Here is a 14,283-nt window from a genome sequence, read left to right on the forward strand (position 1 = left end):
TGTGTGTCTCCCTCTGTGTGTGTATGTGTGTGTGTCTCCCTCTGTGTGTGTGTATCTGTATGTGTGTCTGTCTGTCTCTCTCCTTTTCCTTGATTTTTTTTTTTAATATGAATACACTGTAGCTGTCTTCAGACACACCAGAAGAGGGCACTAGACCCCATTACAGATGGTTGTGAGCCACCATGTGGTTGCTGGGAATTGAACTCAGGACCTCTGGTAGAGCAGACAGTACTCTTAACCGCTAAGCCATCTCTCCAGCCCCCTTCCTTCCTTCCTTCCTTCCTTCCTTCCTTTCTTCTTATTATTTGAGTTCTATTTGAGACAGTGGTCTTTCTCTGTAGCCCAGACTGGCCTTGAACTTGCGACCCCCTGGAACTTGAGTCTCAGCCTCAGGAGTGCCAGGGTTACAGGCTTGTTGCCACACTCAGCTGAAGCTTCTGATTCGGTGGTCTTCCTCTTAAGGGTACAGAGCATGGTATGGGAAAGCATTTCCTAAGCAAATGTGAGGCCTTGGTTCTATGAGATAGCACCGCAGAAAGGTGGGTGGGATGTGGGGATACATCTCAGTGGTAGAGCCTTGCCTGGGCGTGGGGGAGGCCCTAGGTTCGATCTAGAGTATTGGGGAGGGAGAGAGAATAGATGAACCATCCTAGAGAGTATAGGAAGATCGTGTCTCCAAAAATAAAATAAAATAAAATAAAAAGGCCAGGCAGTGGCACACGCCTTTACCCAGCACTAGGGAGGCAGAGGCAGGTAGATCTCTGAGTTCGAGGCTAGCCTGGTCTTCAGAGCCAGTTCCAGGACAGCCAGGGCCACACAATGAAATTGTGTCTCGACAAACCAAAAAGAAACAAAACAAACAAAATGGGTGTGGTGGCATCCATCTTTAATCCCAGCACTCTGGAAGTAGAGGCAAGCAGATCTCTGTGAGTTAGAAACCAGCCTGGTCTGCACAGAGAATTCCAGAACATGCCAAGGCTACACAGTGAGACTCTGGTAAAAAAAGGAGGGGAGGGGCTGAAGAGCTAGGGAGACAGCTCGGTGATAATTGAATCCATAGCAGAAACGCAGAAAATAAATGTTCTAAATGATGAAGCAGTGAAAGAGTAAGGGTGTGGGGAAGCGGGGACTGTCCCCTGCTCCTTTGTGACTAGGAACTAAGGAAGGGCCTTCCTCTTACAGGCTCAACCAAGCTTCACAACGACTTGTGGGAGGGGGAGGTAGGGCATGCCTGTCCCATTGCACAGATGAGGAAACTGAGGCCAGCTAAAGTGCTACCCAAAGTCAGCAGCTAGTAGTAGCAGAACTGAGGGTCTCCTGGTTCTGAGGTCCCCCCCCACCCAAGTCTTCTAGGCCACTTGTTGCTTCCAGTTTCTATAGCGATATCTCTTAGACTCTGGGACTCCACAGTTCTTGAGGAAGTGGGCATAGGTCATGACAGGAGAGTGACTCTCTTTTCCTCAAGAGAGGCACATCTTCCTGAGGCCTTCTAGGTGCCAGGCCCTGAATACAATGGAAGACAATGAAATTACTTAAAAAAAATTTTTTTAAGAAGCAGTAGCCAGGGCAGTGCCGCTGCTCAGGGGCACACACCGTCTCTCAAGCCTCAGCAGATACCACCTCCCTATGGAATTACCAACCTCTGGTGGGGCTCTTACTGTTCAGCTACCTCCACCCCACCCTGCTTGTTGGGGCTAGGCCTCCCTGGGCTCTGAGCATGCTAAGTAAGTGCTCTCCCACCGAGCCACATCCCCAGCCCTCATTTTGAGAGGCAGAAACTGGGTTAATGAAAAATAGTACATGGACACATTCCCATGAGCTCACCGTGTGCTCACTGCTCCTGTTTGGGGCACATTGGATGGCGTTGGGCCTCAGGGCAAGCTTCCTATAAAATAACCAACACTACCCCTAGTGCAGAGCTGGGAAGGACATCAAAGGTGGAGAAAGAATACTGAGAGCAGTCAGCCAGTAGAGCCCACACTTGTGTCTTGCATGCACTGTTGGGAGGTCACCAAATTCTAGGTAAAAACTCTGAAGCTGGTCTGTCTTGGCTACCACTTGTCCCGCCTCCAGCCCCCTGGATTATAGAAATGAACTTCAAGCTGGAATAATTTAGGGATTCTAAAAGCAGGTTCTGTTTTGTGTTGTGACATCCTCTGGAGTCCAGGATAACCTGGAACTTCCGGTTCTGCTCCCTCTACCTCTGGAGTGCTGGGATTATTACAGGCCTCACTGTGAAGCCTGTTTTGTGTGTGTGTGTGTGTGTGTGTGCGCGCGCGCGCGTGTTTCTATTTTTCTCTTTTGTTTTTGTTTCATTTTGTTACAGGATCTCTGTGTGTAGCCTTGGCTGTCTTATATCTAGGTCTGTAGACCAGGCTGGCCCCTAACTCACAGAGATTCCCCCTGCCTCTTGAGCTCTTGGATCAAAGGTGTGCACCACTACACTGGGCTCATGCCTCTTTTTGCTTGTTTGTTTGTCTGTTTTTAGTATATAATAGGGTTTATTTAGGGAATGGGGAGGGGAGTTGAGAGGACAGCAGAGGCAGAGAGAAGGAGAGAATAGAGACATAGAGGCTGGCTGGCCATGGCCACGTGGAGAGAAGGGGGAAGGGAATGGGAAGAGAGGGTGCAAGAGCTTAAGGGGGTAAGAGAGACGAGAGGGTAAGAGCCCATGCCTAGTTTTATGTGGCATTGGCTACGCAAATAAACACCCTGCCAACTGAGCTATGCCCACAGTCCCTTGTTTTGTTTTGGTGCTGGGGGTTAAAGCCAAAGCCTCATACGAGCTAAGCTATGTGATTAGTTTGTCTTCCTGGTGAGGATATCTGTATCCAGAGCTGTTCCTGGCTGGGCTTAACTGTGTTTGTCTCTTCTCTTATAGACGGAGTCCATAGCTGGTGAGGCCAGTGAGCAGGGCGAGGCCAGGCCCTGCCCGAAAGGACCCCAGAGTCCTTCACCGGCCCCTGTGCTCCAGAGCCCACCAAGCTCTCCTGCTGGCCCCACCATGACATCAGAGTCTACGTCACCGCCAGTGGTGCCACCTCTCCACAGCCCCAAGTCCCCCGTCTGGCCCACGTTCCCCTTCCACAGGGAGGGCAGTAGGATCTGGGAACGTGGTGGTGGCATTGCTCCTCGAGACCTGCCCAGCCCTCTGCCTACCAAACGGACCAGGACATACTCAGCGTGAGTCCCTTCCCCTCCCCTAGGTCCCAGCCTGGCCGTCCTCCGTCCTCCCAGGACATCAGTGGTCCTCTACTCGTCCCTTCAACCCACAAAGACTTACTGTTCAATAGGCACCTTGGCCACTTGTCCCTGGCTTTTTTTTTTTTTTTTTCAAGATGGGGTTTCTCTGTGTAGCCCTGGCTGTCCTGGAACTCACTCTGTAGACCAGGCTGGCCTCAAACTCAGAAATCCACCTGCCTCTGCCTCCCAAGTGCTGGGATTAAAGGCGTGCACCACCACTGCCTGGCTGTCCCTGGCTTTGAGACTTAACACTTACTGAGCTCCTAACTGGAGGCTTCAACTTAAATAAGACTTGTCTACAAATCACAAGTGGGTTTTTTTTTTTTTTTTAGATTTATTTATTTTACTTATATGAGTATACTGTAGCTGTCTTCAGACACACTAGAAGGCATCAGATCTCATTACAGATGGTTGTGAGCCACCATGTGGTTGCTGGGAATTGAATTGCTCTGGAAGAGCAGTCAGTGCTCTTAACCGCTGATCCAGCTCTCTAGCCCTCGCTAGAGAGCTTGTTTTGAATACAAGGGAAGGACAGCCTGGGGTGCAGTAAATTGGGACAGCCTGGGGTGCAGTAAATTGGGACAGCCTGGGGTGTAGTAAATTAGGACATTCTACCTGAGTTTGAAGATGAGGGAGCTGGAGAGAGATCAGTTAAGAGCACTGACTGCTCTTCCAGAGGTCCTGAGTTCAATTCCCAGCAACCACACACATGGTGGCTCACAGCCATCCGTAGTGAGATCTGGCACCTTCTTCTGGTATGTCTGGATAGCTATAATGTACTCATATAAAATAAATAAATCTTAAAAAAAAAAAAAAGATGCACCAGATGAAGGGACTTGGAGCCCAGAGATACATAGTGAGACCATCTGAAAATAATAAAAATGGGGACTTCAGTGTGGGAGGTGGATCAGCATAGAGTTAACCTTTAAGGAAGGCTGGGGACTGCCAGGGACCATCCTCGGGCCTCTGGGCAGGTGCCTGAGGCCAGATGGGACAGATTTGTGGGAGCCAAAAGGTCTCACATTTATTATTGTTGATGGTGTGTATGTGTGTGTGTGTCGCAGTCTGTGTGTGGAGGTCAGGGGACAACTTCTGAGGAGTGGGTTCTGGGGTTCAAGCTCAGGTGTTCAGGCTTGGCAACAAGTGGATTTGACACCCCTCCCCCCAAGAGCCAGCTCATCACCTCTGTGTTTATCAACTATCTCTATTGAGATGGGGCTTCGCTATGTAGCCCAGCTGACTTCGAGCTGGTGGTGATTTTGCTGGGGTTTGCAGGCATGCACCACTGTGCCTGGCTACGAGGTTTTTGTCGCTGTTACTAATCTGGATAGCAAGTGTACAATGACCTGTGTCTGAGCCAAGGCTAAGCAACAGATGCTGAGTAAACAGGACATGGGGACAGTGGCCTGCCGTGCTAGAGGCTGCCACGGAGATGGTGAGAGCCTCACGGTTTTCCTTGTGCTTGGTGCCGAGGATGGAGCCTGAGCCCTACACTTGGCAGGCAAGCTGTTCACCACTGAGCTACACCCCTAGCTCCACTCAGAAGCCTTCCAGGTGGAACCCGTTTAAGCTAAACATCTGGATGGAGGGTGCTATTTAGGGGGACCCACACTGACAAGGAGATGCCTTTGTACCATGCTGAGAGACACACTGGGCAGGCCATTGTCCCTCTCTGGGCCACTCTGTTATCTACCCCATAGCAGTACTGTTGGGGGCCTGAGAATGGCTCTGAAGGCCACAGCTCCAATCCCTCCTCCCTATCCCCAGGACAGCTCGCGCCTCGGCCGGCCCCGTGTTCAAGGGCGTCTGTAAGCAGTTCTCACGCTCGCAGGGCCACGGCTTCATCACGCCCGAGAACGGCTCCGAGGACATCTTTGTGCACGTTTCTGAGTGAGTCCCCTCTACTTCCCTGTTTCTGGCCAGGCCCTGTCAGCGTCCAGTCTCCCTTGGTCCTCTTCTAGCTGCCGAGGTGTGTCCCTGCTGAAGGATGCTGGCCGGGGTGAGCTGGGATCAGCTGCAAGTCCCCAGATAATCACTGCTGAGGCTCTGGGGCCCTCTGCTAAGGCCACATGAGTCCTGAGAGAGCCAGACCTGCTTCTCTGTCCCCTCAGAGGGAAGAACTATCCAGATTCCCCTCTCATGACCTAGAAAACTACAGCTGAGTAGAGATCTGGCCGGGGGTCTCTGGTTTGACGAGGCTGGGAGCTACCTGGGGCCTGGTCTGATGTCAAACTGATCCTTCCCCATTCTGTCCGCCAGCATCGAGGGGGAGTACGTTCCCGTGGAAGGAGATGAGGTGACCTACAAGATGTGTCCCATCCCACCCAAGAACCAGAAGTTTCAGGCCGTGGAGGTGGTGCTAACCCAGTTGGCTCCCCACACCCCCCACGAGACATGGTCTGGCCAGGTTGTGGGATCCTAGGCAGGTGGGGGTATCCCCACGAGGAGGCAGGCAGCAGCCAGTCTGTGCCCCCACTGTGCTGCTGACCAGCCCTTGGGTGTGCTTGTTTGTCCGCCTGTCTATCTGTGCTTGTGGCTGTGAATGTGTGCTTCCACCTGTGACCCGTGACTTGTATGATCCGGCCTAGGGTTGGATGGAGTGCAGTTACCAGCTGCGCCTTGGCCTGTCTCTCCTTCCTCCCAGCTCTGCCATGTAAACACACCTTCTCACCCTCTCGCCCACTATCTATATACTGAGTCTCTGTGGGTCTGTGTCATGTTCTTGAGAACCCAAGGGGGACCCCTCTCCCATGAGTCTGTTCCTCACTACTCTCTCCAGTACCCAGGCCTGTCTGCTTGTGTTCCTGTCTCCTGTGCTGGGCCTGGGTATCTACCAGAGCCTGGGTCCTTCCTCTCAGAAGCCAGGCCTCTGAGTGCTTCATAGGGACCACCTTTAGAGAGGAAGAGGGCAAAACGTGGAGGTTCATGGCCAGTCCGTGCCATAACCTAGTTCATCTTCCTGTCCTCACCCATTTGGTGCCCTGAAAAGAACATGGCTGCAAGCAGGAGGGAACGCTCCTGTTGTGTAGGCCAGTCCTCTCTCCTCAGCTGGCAGATGTTCTTTGAACCCCACAGAGCTAAGCTCCCTCCTGAGCCAGGGAGGCTAAGCTCACTCCCTCTCTGAGGTGAGGTGGGGACATGGCTTCCTCTAGCTTGCTTGGACAGAACCATCTCTTCGACCCGGGATGCACAAAGCCCGTGGATGCTCTACCCTTCGCTGGCCATGACAGCAGCTGAGGATGCAGCGATGGACTGACATGTCACCTCAGGCAAGGCCAGGTCCAGGCACTGAAAGGAATGGTCCTCCTCAGCCAGGGAGACACTGGCTTTGCCTCCCCTACCCGCCCTTAGACCCTCTTCCCAGAGCTATACAATGGCTCTTCTAAGCCCCTGACAGGTCAACAGCTGAGGCGGCTCTTATCTCATTCATCCGAAAGTATGACTGTCCCTCTTACCTGGAGGCCTTTTGGAGATGTGTCCCTTCTATAGAGCCTATTACTTAACCAGAGGATAAGTGAGGTCACAGGCTCAGGAAGGGCCTGGCACAATAGTGACCTTTATGAGACCCAGTCCAGAAGTAAAATGTGAGCACAGATGGCCAGGATGAAGGGGTCAGTGGTTGTCTTGTCTAAGTGGCCTTGTCGGTGTCCCAGGACCACAGGGTAGTCATTCGGGGCATTTACACCCCAACTTGTCCTAGTACCCTTCGCACAGAGGCCAGCAGCCTAGAGCTGCTAACAAGTGCTGGCCAGCCCTCCACCCTGGGAAGGACCTAACACCCCACTGTGAACTAGATTTCTCCAGCAAGGCCTGTCCCTGGAGAATGGTCCTCAGCAAACTTGAGGTCCTGAGTTCAAATCTCCACTATGCCTGTAACCCAACACCTTGTGAGAAGACACAGATTCTTTGACAAGGAATTTGTGGGTTCAGGTGAAACCCAGGGCCACCCAGGCATCCTTGTTGTGAGCAGGCCCTCAGCAGTCATCACCTTGAGGCTACCTGAGTGGTGGGGCCAACAGACCTCCTCCCTACTCTTGGGCCCTGCAGTGCCAAGTCAGAAACTTCCCTTCAGACCCCAGCCACGGACTCCCCACCCCTTCTAACACTGGCAATAAACTCAACTGTGACCCACCCTGCCCCTGAGCTGCCTGTCTTATGACTGTTCTTGTGGAAGGGGCTGAGGAATGGTTCGGTGGATCAAAGATGACCTGGGGCAAGCCTCAAAGTGAGGCCTTAAGAGCATGTGACAGGAACCATCCAGTCTTCAGTAAGAGCTAACGCCACACCTTGTCTTGGGAACTTTAATATCTGTGACAAAGTCCTTTGAGCAATGCCCCTTCCCTGCCAGCCTGCCCCTGGTCAGTCTGGCCAGCAGGCTCCATAGCATAACTCACATGCTACCCTGTGGTGAAACCTATTCTGTCCCCAAAAACCAGCAGCATCAGAGGCCAGGGCCATCAGGGTAGAGCACAGGAGTGCATCTCGTCAGGAGCCACCTGGCTAGGGACGGTTCCCACTCAGACCTTGGTCCTGTGTAGGTGACCTTGCAGGGACCCACAGGATTCTACATTTTGGGCCAGTGGGATGGGAACCGTGGCACCCCATGGTTCTGTCTTCAGGCCTGGTCAGAGCTCTTTGAAGGTCCCAGTGCTCAGCTACAGGCACCGTCAGGCCTCGTGGGCCGTCTCTGGGAAAAAAAGCTCTCTACATCGTTGTACAGTGTCCTGAGGTGAGACCACGCTGTGGCCAACAGTCCGGGGATCCGCGTAGATCTCAAAGTCATTCCCACCCTGCGCTCAGAGGAAGAACAGAGAAGACATGGTTTTAAGTGATGCCTGCAAGGCAGGAGCCCAGGACTGGGGCCCAAGAGCTACCCTTCCCATACTGGCTCCTACAGACCTCCCCTCCTTAGAACAGCCAGGAGTCCAGGCTTGTCAGACCTGTCCTGACTTGCTGTATGACGTGGTGTAAGTGTCTGACCTTCTTTGAGCCCCAGTCTTCCTAACTGTAGAATGGGAACAGTGTTTTCTATTGCAATGTGTCCTGGCCTGGCCCTCAGGTATGGGGTTGAGGGGGACCGAGCAGGGCCACACTCACAGGACTGGTCTCATTTCCAAAGAAGTGGATGATGTCGAAGCTGTCTTCATCCAGACTATCCAGGCAGAAGCGCTTATCCCAGCCCTCAGGGAAAACATCGAAGCTTATCATGCCTCCTATGGAAGGTGGGGGTTATGACAGAGTCCTGGGAGGGACAGGCAAAGCCGGTAGCGGGAAGGGTCACGGGGCTAACTTGGAAAAAGCACGCTCTGTTTTGTTTTTGAGACAGGGTTTCCTGTATCCAGTTTGGCTTTGGACTTCCAATGTAGCCAAGGATATCCCCAAATTCCTATTCTTCCTCCCCCTATCGACCTGTCAGCTCTCAATTGCTGGGATTACAGACAGGTGGTGCCAAGCCCATCTCTAAGGCACTCTGTTCATTAAACAACCCCGAGAGCCCCGAGGGCTGACCTAGGACCTATACTATTTCATACAGGCACAAAAACAGGCAAGAGCAAGCAAAGGTAGACATGGCTGAAGAGACCCACAATGACAGCGAGCTGGGACACAAGCCACAGTGGGACTACACAGGGGGCTGTGAGCAGCAGGTGACACACTGTTAGGCTCTAAGTGACCATGGCGTCTGTCCTCCCCTCTGGCTGCTGGGGGACAAGCTGAGAAGGCAGCTGGGATACCAGATGCCCCAGGAGCCTCGGGGAGCAAGCAGCTGGTGGCAGAGGTGAGGTGAGGCGAGGCAGCTAGCTGTAGAGAGCCGCAGAGCCTGTGACTTCCTAGCCAGTCAGACTGGGCTCGGGAAGGGTGGGGACAATTCACCATTAGGGGCATCACTGAACAAGGTGGGCAAACAAATAGTGTCCCCCACTTGTGCCTGAGCCCACCCCAGGAAAGGCGTACCTCGGGAGAACCTCAGCCCTTTGCCAGCAAACTCTGTCTTCAAGGCTTCCACGAACTTCTCCCTGATCTTCTCCTTCTGGAAAGGAAGGGTGCACACTGGACCAGAGGGCCTTCTGTACACCAGGCCCATAACCCGGTCAGCTCCCTGGTCTAATGGCCCCAACTTTACAGATGGGGAAGCAGCAGCTCACCTTGCCTTAGCAGCAGCGCTGAGGCCTAGATCCAGAAATCAGTGACCCTTGTCAAGGGGGTATGGAGGCCAAAGAAGAGGTGGGAGGGCATGGGAGTCAGGTCAGGCAGGACTCACGCTGAGATAAATCCACAGGCTAACTGGGTTCTAGGCCTGGTGACTGCTTAACTGTGTGGCCTTAGGCAAGTTACATGACTTCTTTGAGCCCACTGCCAAAACTAAATGATAGAAAAGGAATTACTGGCCACTGTCTGCTTCTCCTTGAAGGAAAAGCCAGAGCTGAGAGACGTGAGCTCCTTGCTGGCCTCGATCCTGCTGCCTTCCTAGCAGGTGGGTGGACCACAGGGATAGAGTGTTCCACACTCTGAGGATATATAGCTCAGAGCCCAGGGTTGGGGGGGCTGCACTTCCCCCCATTAGCAGGGAGGCTGGTGATTGGGCAGGGAATGTGTGAAGCCCAGCCCTAATATGTCCATCATGATGACCCTGAGCTGATCAAGCGAGGGCCCTCATATAAGGAGGCGTCTCACCTATCCCTGGAGTCTGAAGGAGATTTAAGCACACACCTGCCATCTGGACCGTACAGGGTTACAGTTCACAGGAACATCCATGCATCTCAATCCCAGAAGGGGTGAGAAAGAACCAGAGACAAAGGAAGGAGCTGGGGCCATGGCAAGGGTTAGGGGGTGCCAGCGGCCTCCTGATCTCTGCACCAGGCCAGGCTCACTCTGTTCTCCATCTGCTCAGTAAAGCTGCATTTCCAATCCCACTGGGTGGACAGGACATAGAGCTGGGACTGGGAACCTAGGGACATGGGAAGGGGCCACATGGCTGGAAGCTTGCAATGACCAAGTTTAATTACAACAGGAAAAGTCCCTTATTCCTATGGCCACTGCCTACTATAGGCCTCTGTACGCTGTGCAAGTGACATTGTCATGACCCGGCCACTCTCGGGGAAACCCCAGAGGGCAGACAGGCAGCCAGCCAAATCAAAGCTACATTTTGCAACCAATCTCCTAAGTGACCCTGGAAGAGAGTCACTTCTCTGAGCCTTGGTTTCCACATCAGTAGCCTGAGAATAATACACCTTTTCATTCATTCAAAAGCATTTTCATGGCAGGCAGGCACAATGGGACACACCTATGATAGCAGCAAACAGGAAGCTGCAAGTTTGAGGCCCGCACGGTGACACAGTGACTCCGAGGCCAGTCTGGGCTGCACACCAAGAAGACACTGTTTCAAAAATAAAATGTTTCTTGGGGTGGGTGGTGCTGTGGGTCAGCAATAAGGCACTGGCTTAGCATAGATGAGGGCCTGGGATCCAGCCCACTGCCACGGGTCCCTGCACAGGACACAGAAGGGGTGTGGGGCTGAGTGTGACAGGACGGTCCCACTGGCAGGTGACATAGAGGCCAGGCTGAAGAAGAGGGCGAGCCTGGTCTAGGGCAGTATGCTTCAGGCAGAGGGAAACTGCCATCTGTAGAATGAGCGGAAGCCATGGATGGAATGGGGAGTGTGGAAAGAGCAGCTAGCAGAGTCAGGGCGAGAACAAAGATGGACACACAGAAGTGTGGATGGATGCATGGAAGCGTGAATGGATGAACTCACCACCTCTGAAAGGGTGACGGTCAGGGGGGCGAGCAAAATGTACAGCTATGTTCAGGGAGGGGCTGGGTAAGCTGGATATGGTGGATAAGGTGGCACGCACTTGTGACCCCAGCATTTGAAAAGCTGAGGGAGATCACAAGTTCAAGGGCAACCTGGGTGAATCCCAACAAGATGAAACAAAAGCCAGCATTTAAGAGAACTTGGGGACTGGAGAGATGTCTCAGCGGGTAAGAGCACTGACTGCTCTTCCACAGGTTCTGAGTTCAATTCCCAGCAACCACACGGCGGCTCACAACCATCTGTAACAGGATTCCATGCCCTCTTCTGGTGTGTCTGAGGACAGCTATAGTGTAATCCTATACAGAAAATAAATAATTCTTAAAAGAGAGAGAAAGAGAGAGAACTTGGTGTGTCCAGGGACTGAAGGCATGACCACTGAAGACAGAAGACTGGAGAGAGAGCCAAGGAAAGTAGAGAGATGCCTCAGGGTGGAGAGCACGAAGACGCTGCCCAGCCAGCACTGGAAGCCACAGAAGGACTGTTTAAAAGGCTCTCAAGGCATGCTGGAAGCAGAGAGGACAGACAACAAAGGAAGGGCCTGGGGTAACCCGGAGAAGAAAAGGTGTCCTGTGTAGACGGACACATGGGAGCCTAGAGTTGTTGGACCTGGTGTGAAAAGGAATGTTCAATAGTAATGTGGCCATAGCTTGGGTCACCAGGGGCTGGTGGCACAGGCCACCAGGAAAGCAGATCAGCAATGACAGAAAGAGACTGATGTGCCTACGGAAATGACACACACTAAGTGTCCAAGTCTGAACTGAAAACTCCTCCTCAAACCCCACTATACTGATAAGAAAGCAAAGCTCAGAGCGGCCAAGTGACAGGGTCTCCAACTGCTCAGCATACGGCACCTTGTCCAGTTCCGAGAACTCGATCCTCTCCTCCAGGGTGCAGCTGCGGCCAATAGGTGAGATGTTCAGCATGCCATTCCGGAATTCAATGAAGGTTCCACTGGGGGTGACGAAGAAAAGAGGTGAGACAGCAAGAAGGTATAGGGAAAGAGAACAGTTCTGACTTCAAAACCCGTCCTATACAGAACCATAGTCCCCCTAGACCTCACATGGTCTAAGAGTCCATCTGTCTGCTGGGCCGTGCTCGAACACTCCTTTTAGCCCCAGCACTCTGGAGGCAAGCAGATCTCAGAGTTCAAGGCCAGCCTGGACTACAGAGTGAGTTCCAGGACAGCCAGGGCTATCCAGAGAAACCCTGTCTCGAAAACCAAAAAACAAAAAAACAAAAAACAAAAACCACAAAGAGAATTTACCCATCCCTAAGTTAGGGTCCTGGTATAGGGGTGTAGCTCAGAGGCAGAACACTTGCCTAGCATGGGTAAGGTCCTGACTTCTTCTTTTTTTTTTAAAGATTTATTTATTATGTATTTATTAAAAGTACACTGTAGCTGTCTTCAGACGCACCAGAAGAGGGCATCAGATCTCATTACAGGTGGTTGTGAGCCACCATGTGGCTGCTGGTATTTGAACTCACGACCTTCAGAAGAACAATCAGTGCTCGTACCCAACGAGCCAAGGTCCTGACTTCTAACCCCAGTTGCAAAAAACAAACAAACAAAAAACCAAAAAAACAACCCAAAACTCCTGCTTTCTTCCCTCGAGCCCAGATCAGGGTCGCCTCACCGCTTCTTGGGCAGCCTGAGCAGGGCCATGTAGCTGAGGCAGAAGTTGATCAAGTCCTGCAGGAGCTCCTCCCCCAGGTGGTTCTGGATTGTCTGTTGTAAGGAACACAAGGCTCGAACTGTGGCGCACACAAGACTGCAGAACCCGTGTGGGAAAGTGGGATGCCCCAGCCAAGCCCTGGGGCACTGACCTGTTTGGAGAGTAGCCGTCCATGTTTATACTGGACTGTCCCGTTCTCAGCAAACACGTAATCAAACTTCTCAATGACTTGGGGCCCATGGAGAAACCGTAAGAGAAAGAGAGAACATGAGACAAGGCCCCAGTGTTACCCCAGAACAAGCATCTGTGTCTATCTGTTCTGCCCTAAACCAGCTTTTCTGGCATCTTCGTTTGCTCCCACATTAGCCAGTCATTCCTCTAGGCCAATGCCTAGGCAGGACCTTCTGTCTGGGATACCCTGGCCCTGGGGTCCCCTCTGCTCATCCTCCAAGATTTAGCTCCCCCTCCTGGAAGACTTCCCAGGAATGCCCAGAAGAGGGCGCCATTTCCACCCTGCTCCCACAGCCCCTCCTGCATGAAGACTCCAGGCTCCTTTCTCTTTTACCCACAGAGAGTACACAGCAGTCTCCAGCTCTGGGTGCTACAAGAATCAGATGGGAGACAGGGAGGCTCAGAGAGCATGGTTAGGACACCCCACAGGATGTCTGGGTGGCAGATGGTGTATCACTGGGGCTACGGTGTATGGTAAAAAGGGAAGTTTGGACAGATGGAAATAGAGTTAGGAGTTGGAGTGACTAAAACAAGGAGAGAAGAAATGGGAAAACTGAAGCAAGCTTCTAGCTTGAGGGGCCTTCCTGACCTGAGACGAAACTACGGATTTCCAGATTACTTCACTGTTCCATTTTCACCATTAAAATAAGTCCTCTTAAGTATATGTACATGTATAACATCAAAACTCAACAGGCTGAAGCAGGAGGATGGCTATGAGTACAAGATCAGCCTCAGCTTGTAATACTGTAATACACAGTAAAATTCCGTCTCAAAACAAAAAGCTGAGAGCAGTGGATCATGCCCGTGCTCAGAAGACAAAGGCAGGGGGAGCACTGTCCATTCAAAGCCAACAGAGTCTGCAATACTAACTGCTGCCAGTCTCCAGAGCGAGACTGTCTCCAAAACCAATGAACAGAGCTGGTGAGACGGCTCAGCGAGTAAAGGCGCTTGCCACATGGAAGGAGAGAATTGATTCTTGCAAGCTTTCTTCTGACCTCCAAAGGTAGGTACATACACACAAGAAGTCAATCACATCCCCCCTAAAGCAAGAACATAGGACGGATACAGGGCCATTCTCAACACATCACAGACACTGTCAACCAGGCTGTCAGTAAAGACAGAGGAAATAAATGAACAAACAAATAAATGGAAGCTGAGTAAAACGTACATGGTCTAATGGCAGGATGCTGCATGCTCTGTTTCTAGCTGTTTCTCTGCAATCTAGCAGAGTCCCTGGCTACTATCAGGGGCGCAGTAAATGTTCAGGGTGGAGCCAACCTGCTCTTCCGACTCATTCTGCCCCACAGAAGCAGGGGAATACCCAAG

General features: G+C 52.2%; 2 protein-coding genes across 2 annotated transcripts in view; one reads left to right on the forward strand and one right to left on the reverse strand.

Annotated features, from left to right (window-relative positions):
• The window catches only part of Csdc2 (cold shock domain containing C2), a 14,826-nt gene extending 7,440 nt beyond the window's left edge, over positions 1-7,386 (forward strand). The window contains exons 2-4 of the mRNA XM_031350336.1: positions 2,882-3,183; positions 5,011-5,133; positions 5,503-7,386. Coding sequence (XP_031206196.1) covers positions 3,005-3,183; positions 5,011-5,133; positions 5,503-5,665 — 465 coding nt within the window. The 5' untranslated portion in view covers positions 2,882-3,004 and the 3' untranslated portion in view covers positions 5,666-7,386. The remainder of the gene's footprint in view (positions 1-2,881; positions 3,184-5,010; positions 5,134-5,502) is intronic.
• A 142-nt stretch (positions 7,387-7,528) lies between these two features.
• The window catches only part of Pmm1 (phosphomannomutase 1), a 10,767-nt gene continuing 4,012 nt past the window's right edge, over positions 7,529-14,283 (reverse strand). Inside the window, exons 3-8 of the mRNA XM_031350328.1 lie at positions 12,878-12,954; positions 12,688-12,779; positions 11,905-12,004; positions 9,196-9,271; positions 8,341-8,456; positions 7,529-8,033 (exon numbers count right to left, since the gene is read on the reverse strand). Of these exons, the coding sequence (XP_031206188.1) occupies positions 7,911-8,033; positions 8,341-8,456; positions 9,196-9,271; positions 11,905-12,004; positions 12,688-12,779; positions 12,878-12,954 (584 nt within the window). The 3' untranslated portion in view covers positions 7,529-7,910. The remainder of the gene's footprint in view (positions 8,034-8,340; positions 8,457-9,195; positions 9,272-11,904; positions 12,005-12,687; positions 12,780-12,877; positions 12,955-14,283) is intronic.

This window comes from Mastomys coucha, unplaced genomic scaffold (genome assembly GCF_008632895.1).
Source record: "Mastomys coucha isolate ucsf_1 unplaced genomic scaffold, UCSF_Mcou_1 pScaffold11, whole genome shotgun sequence".
NCBI lineage: Eukaryota > Metazoa > Chordata > Mammalia > Rodentia > Muridae > Mastomys > Mastomys coucha.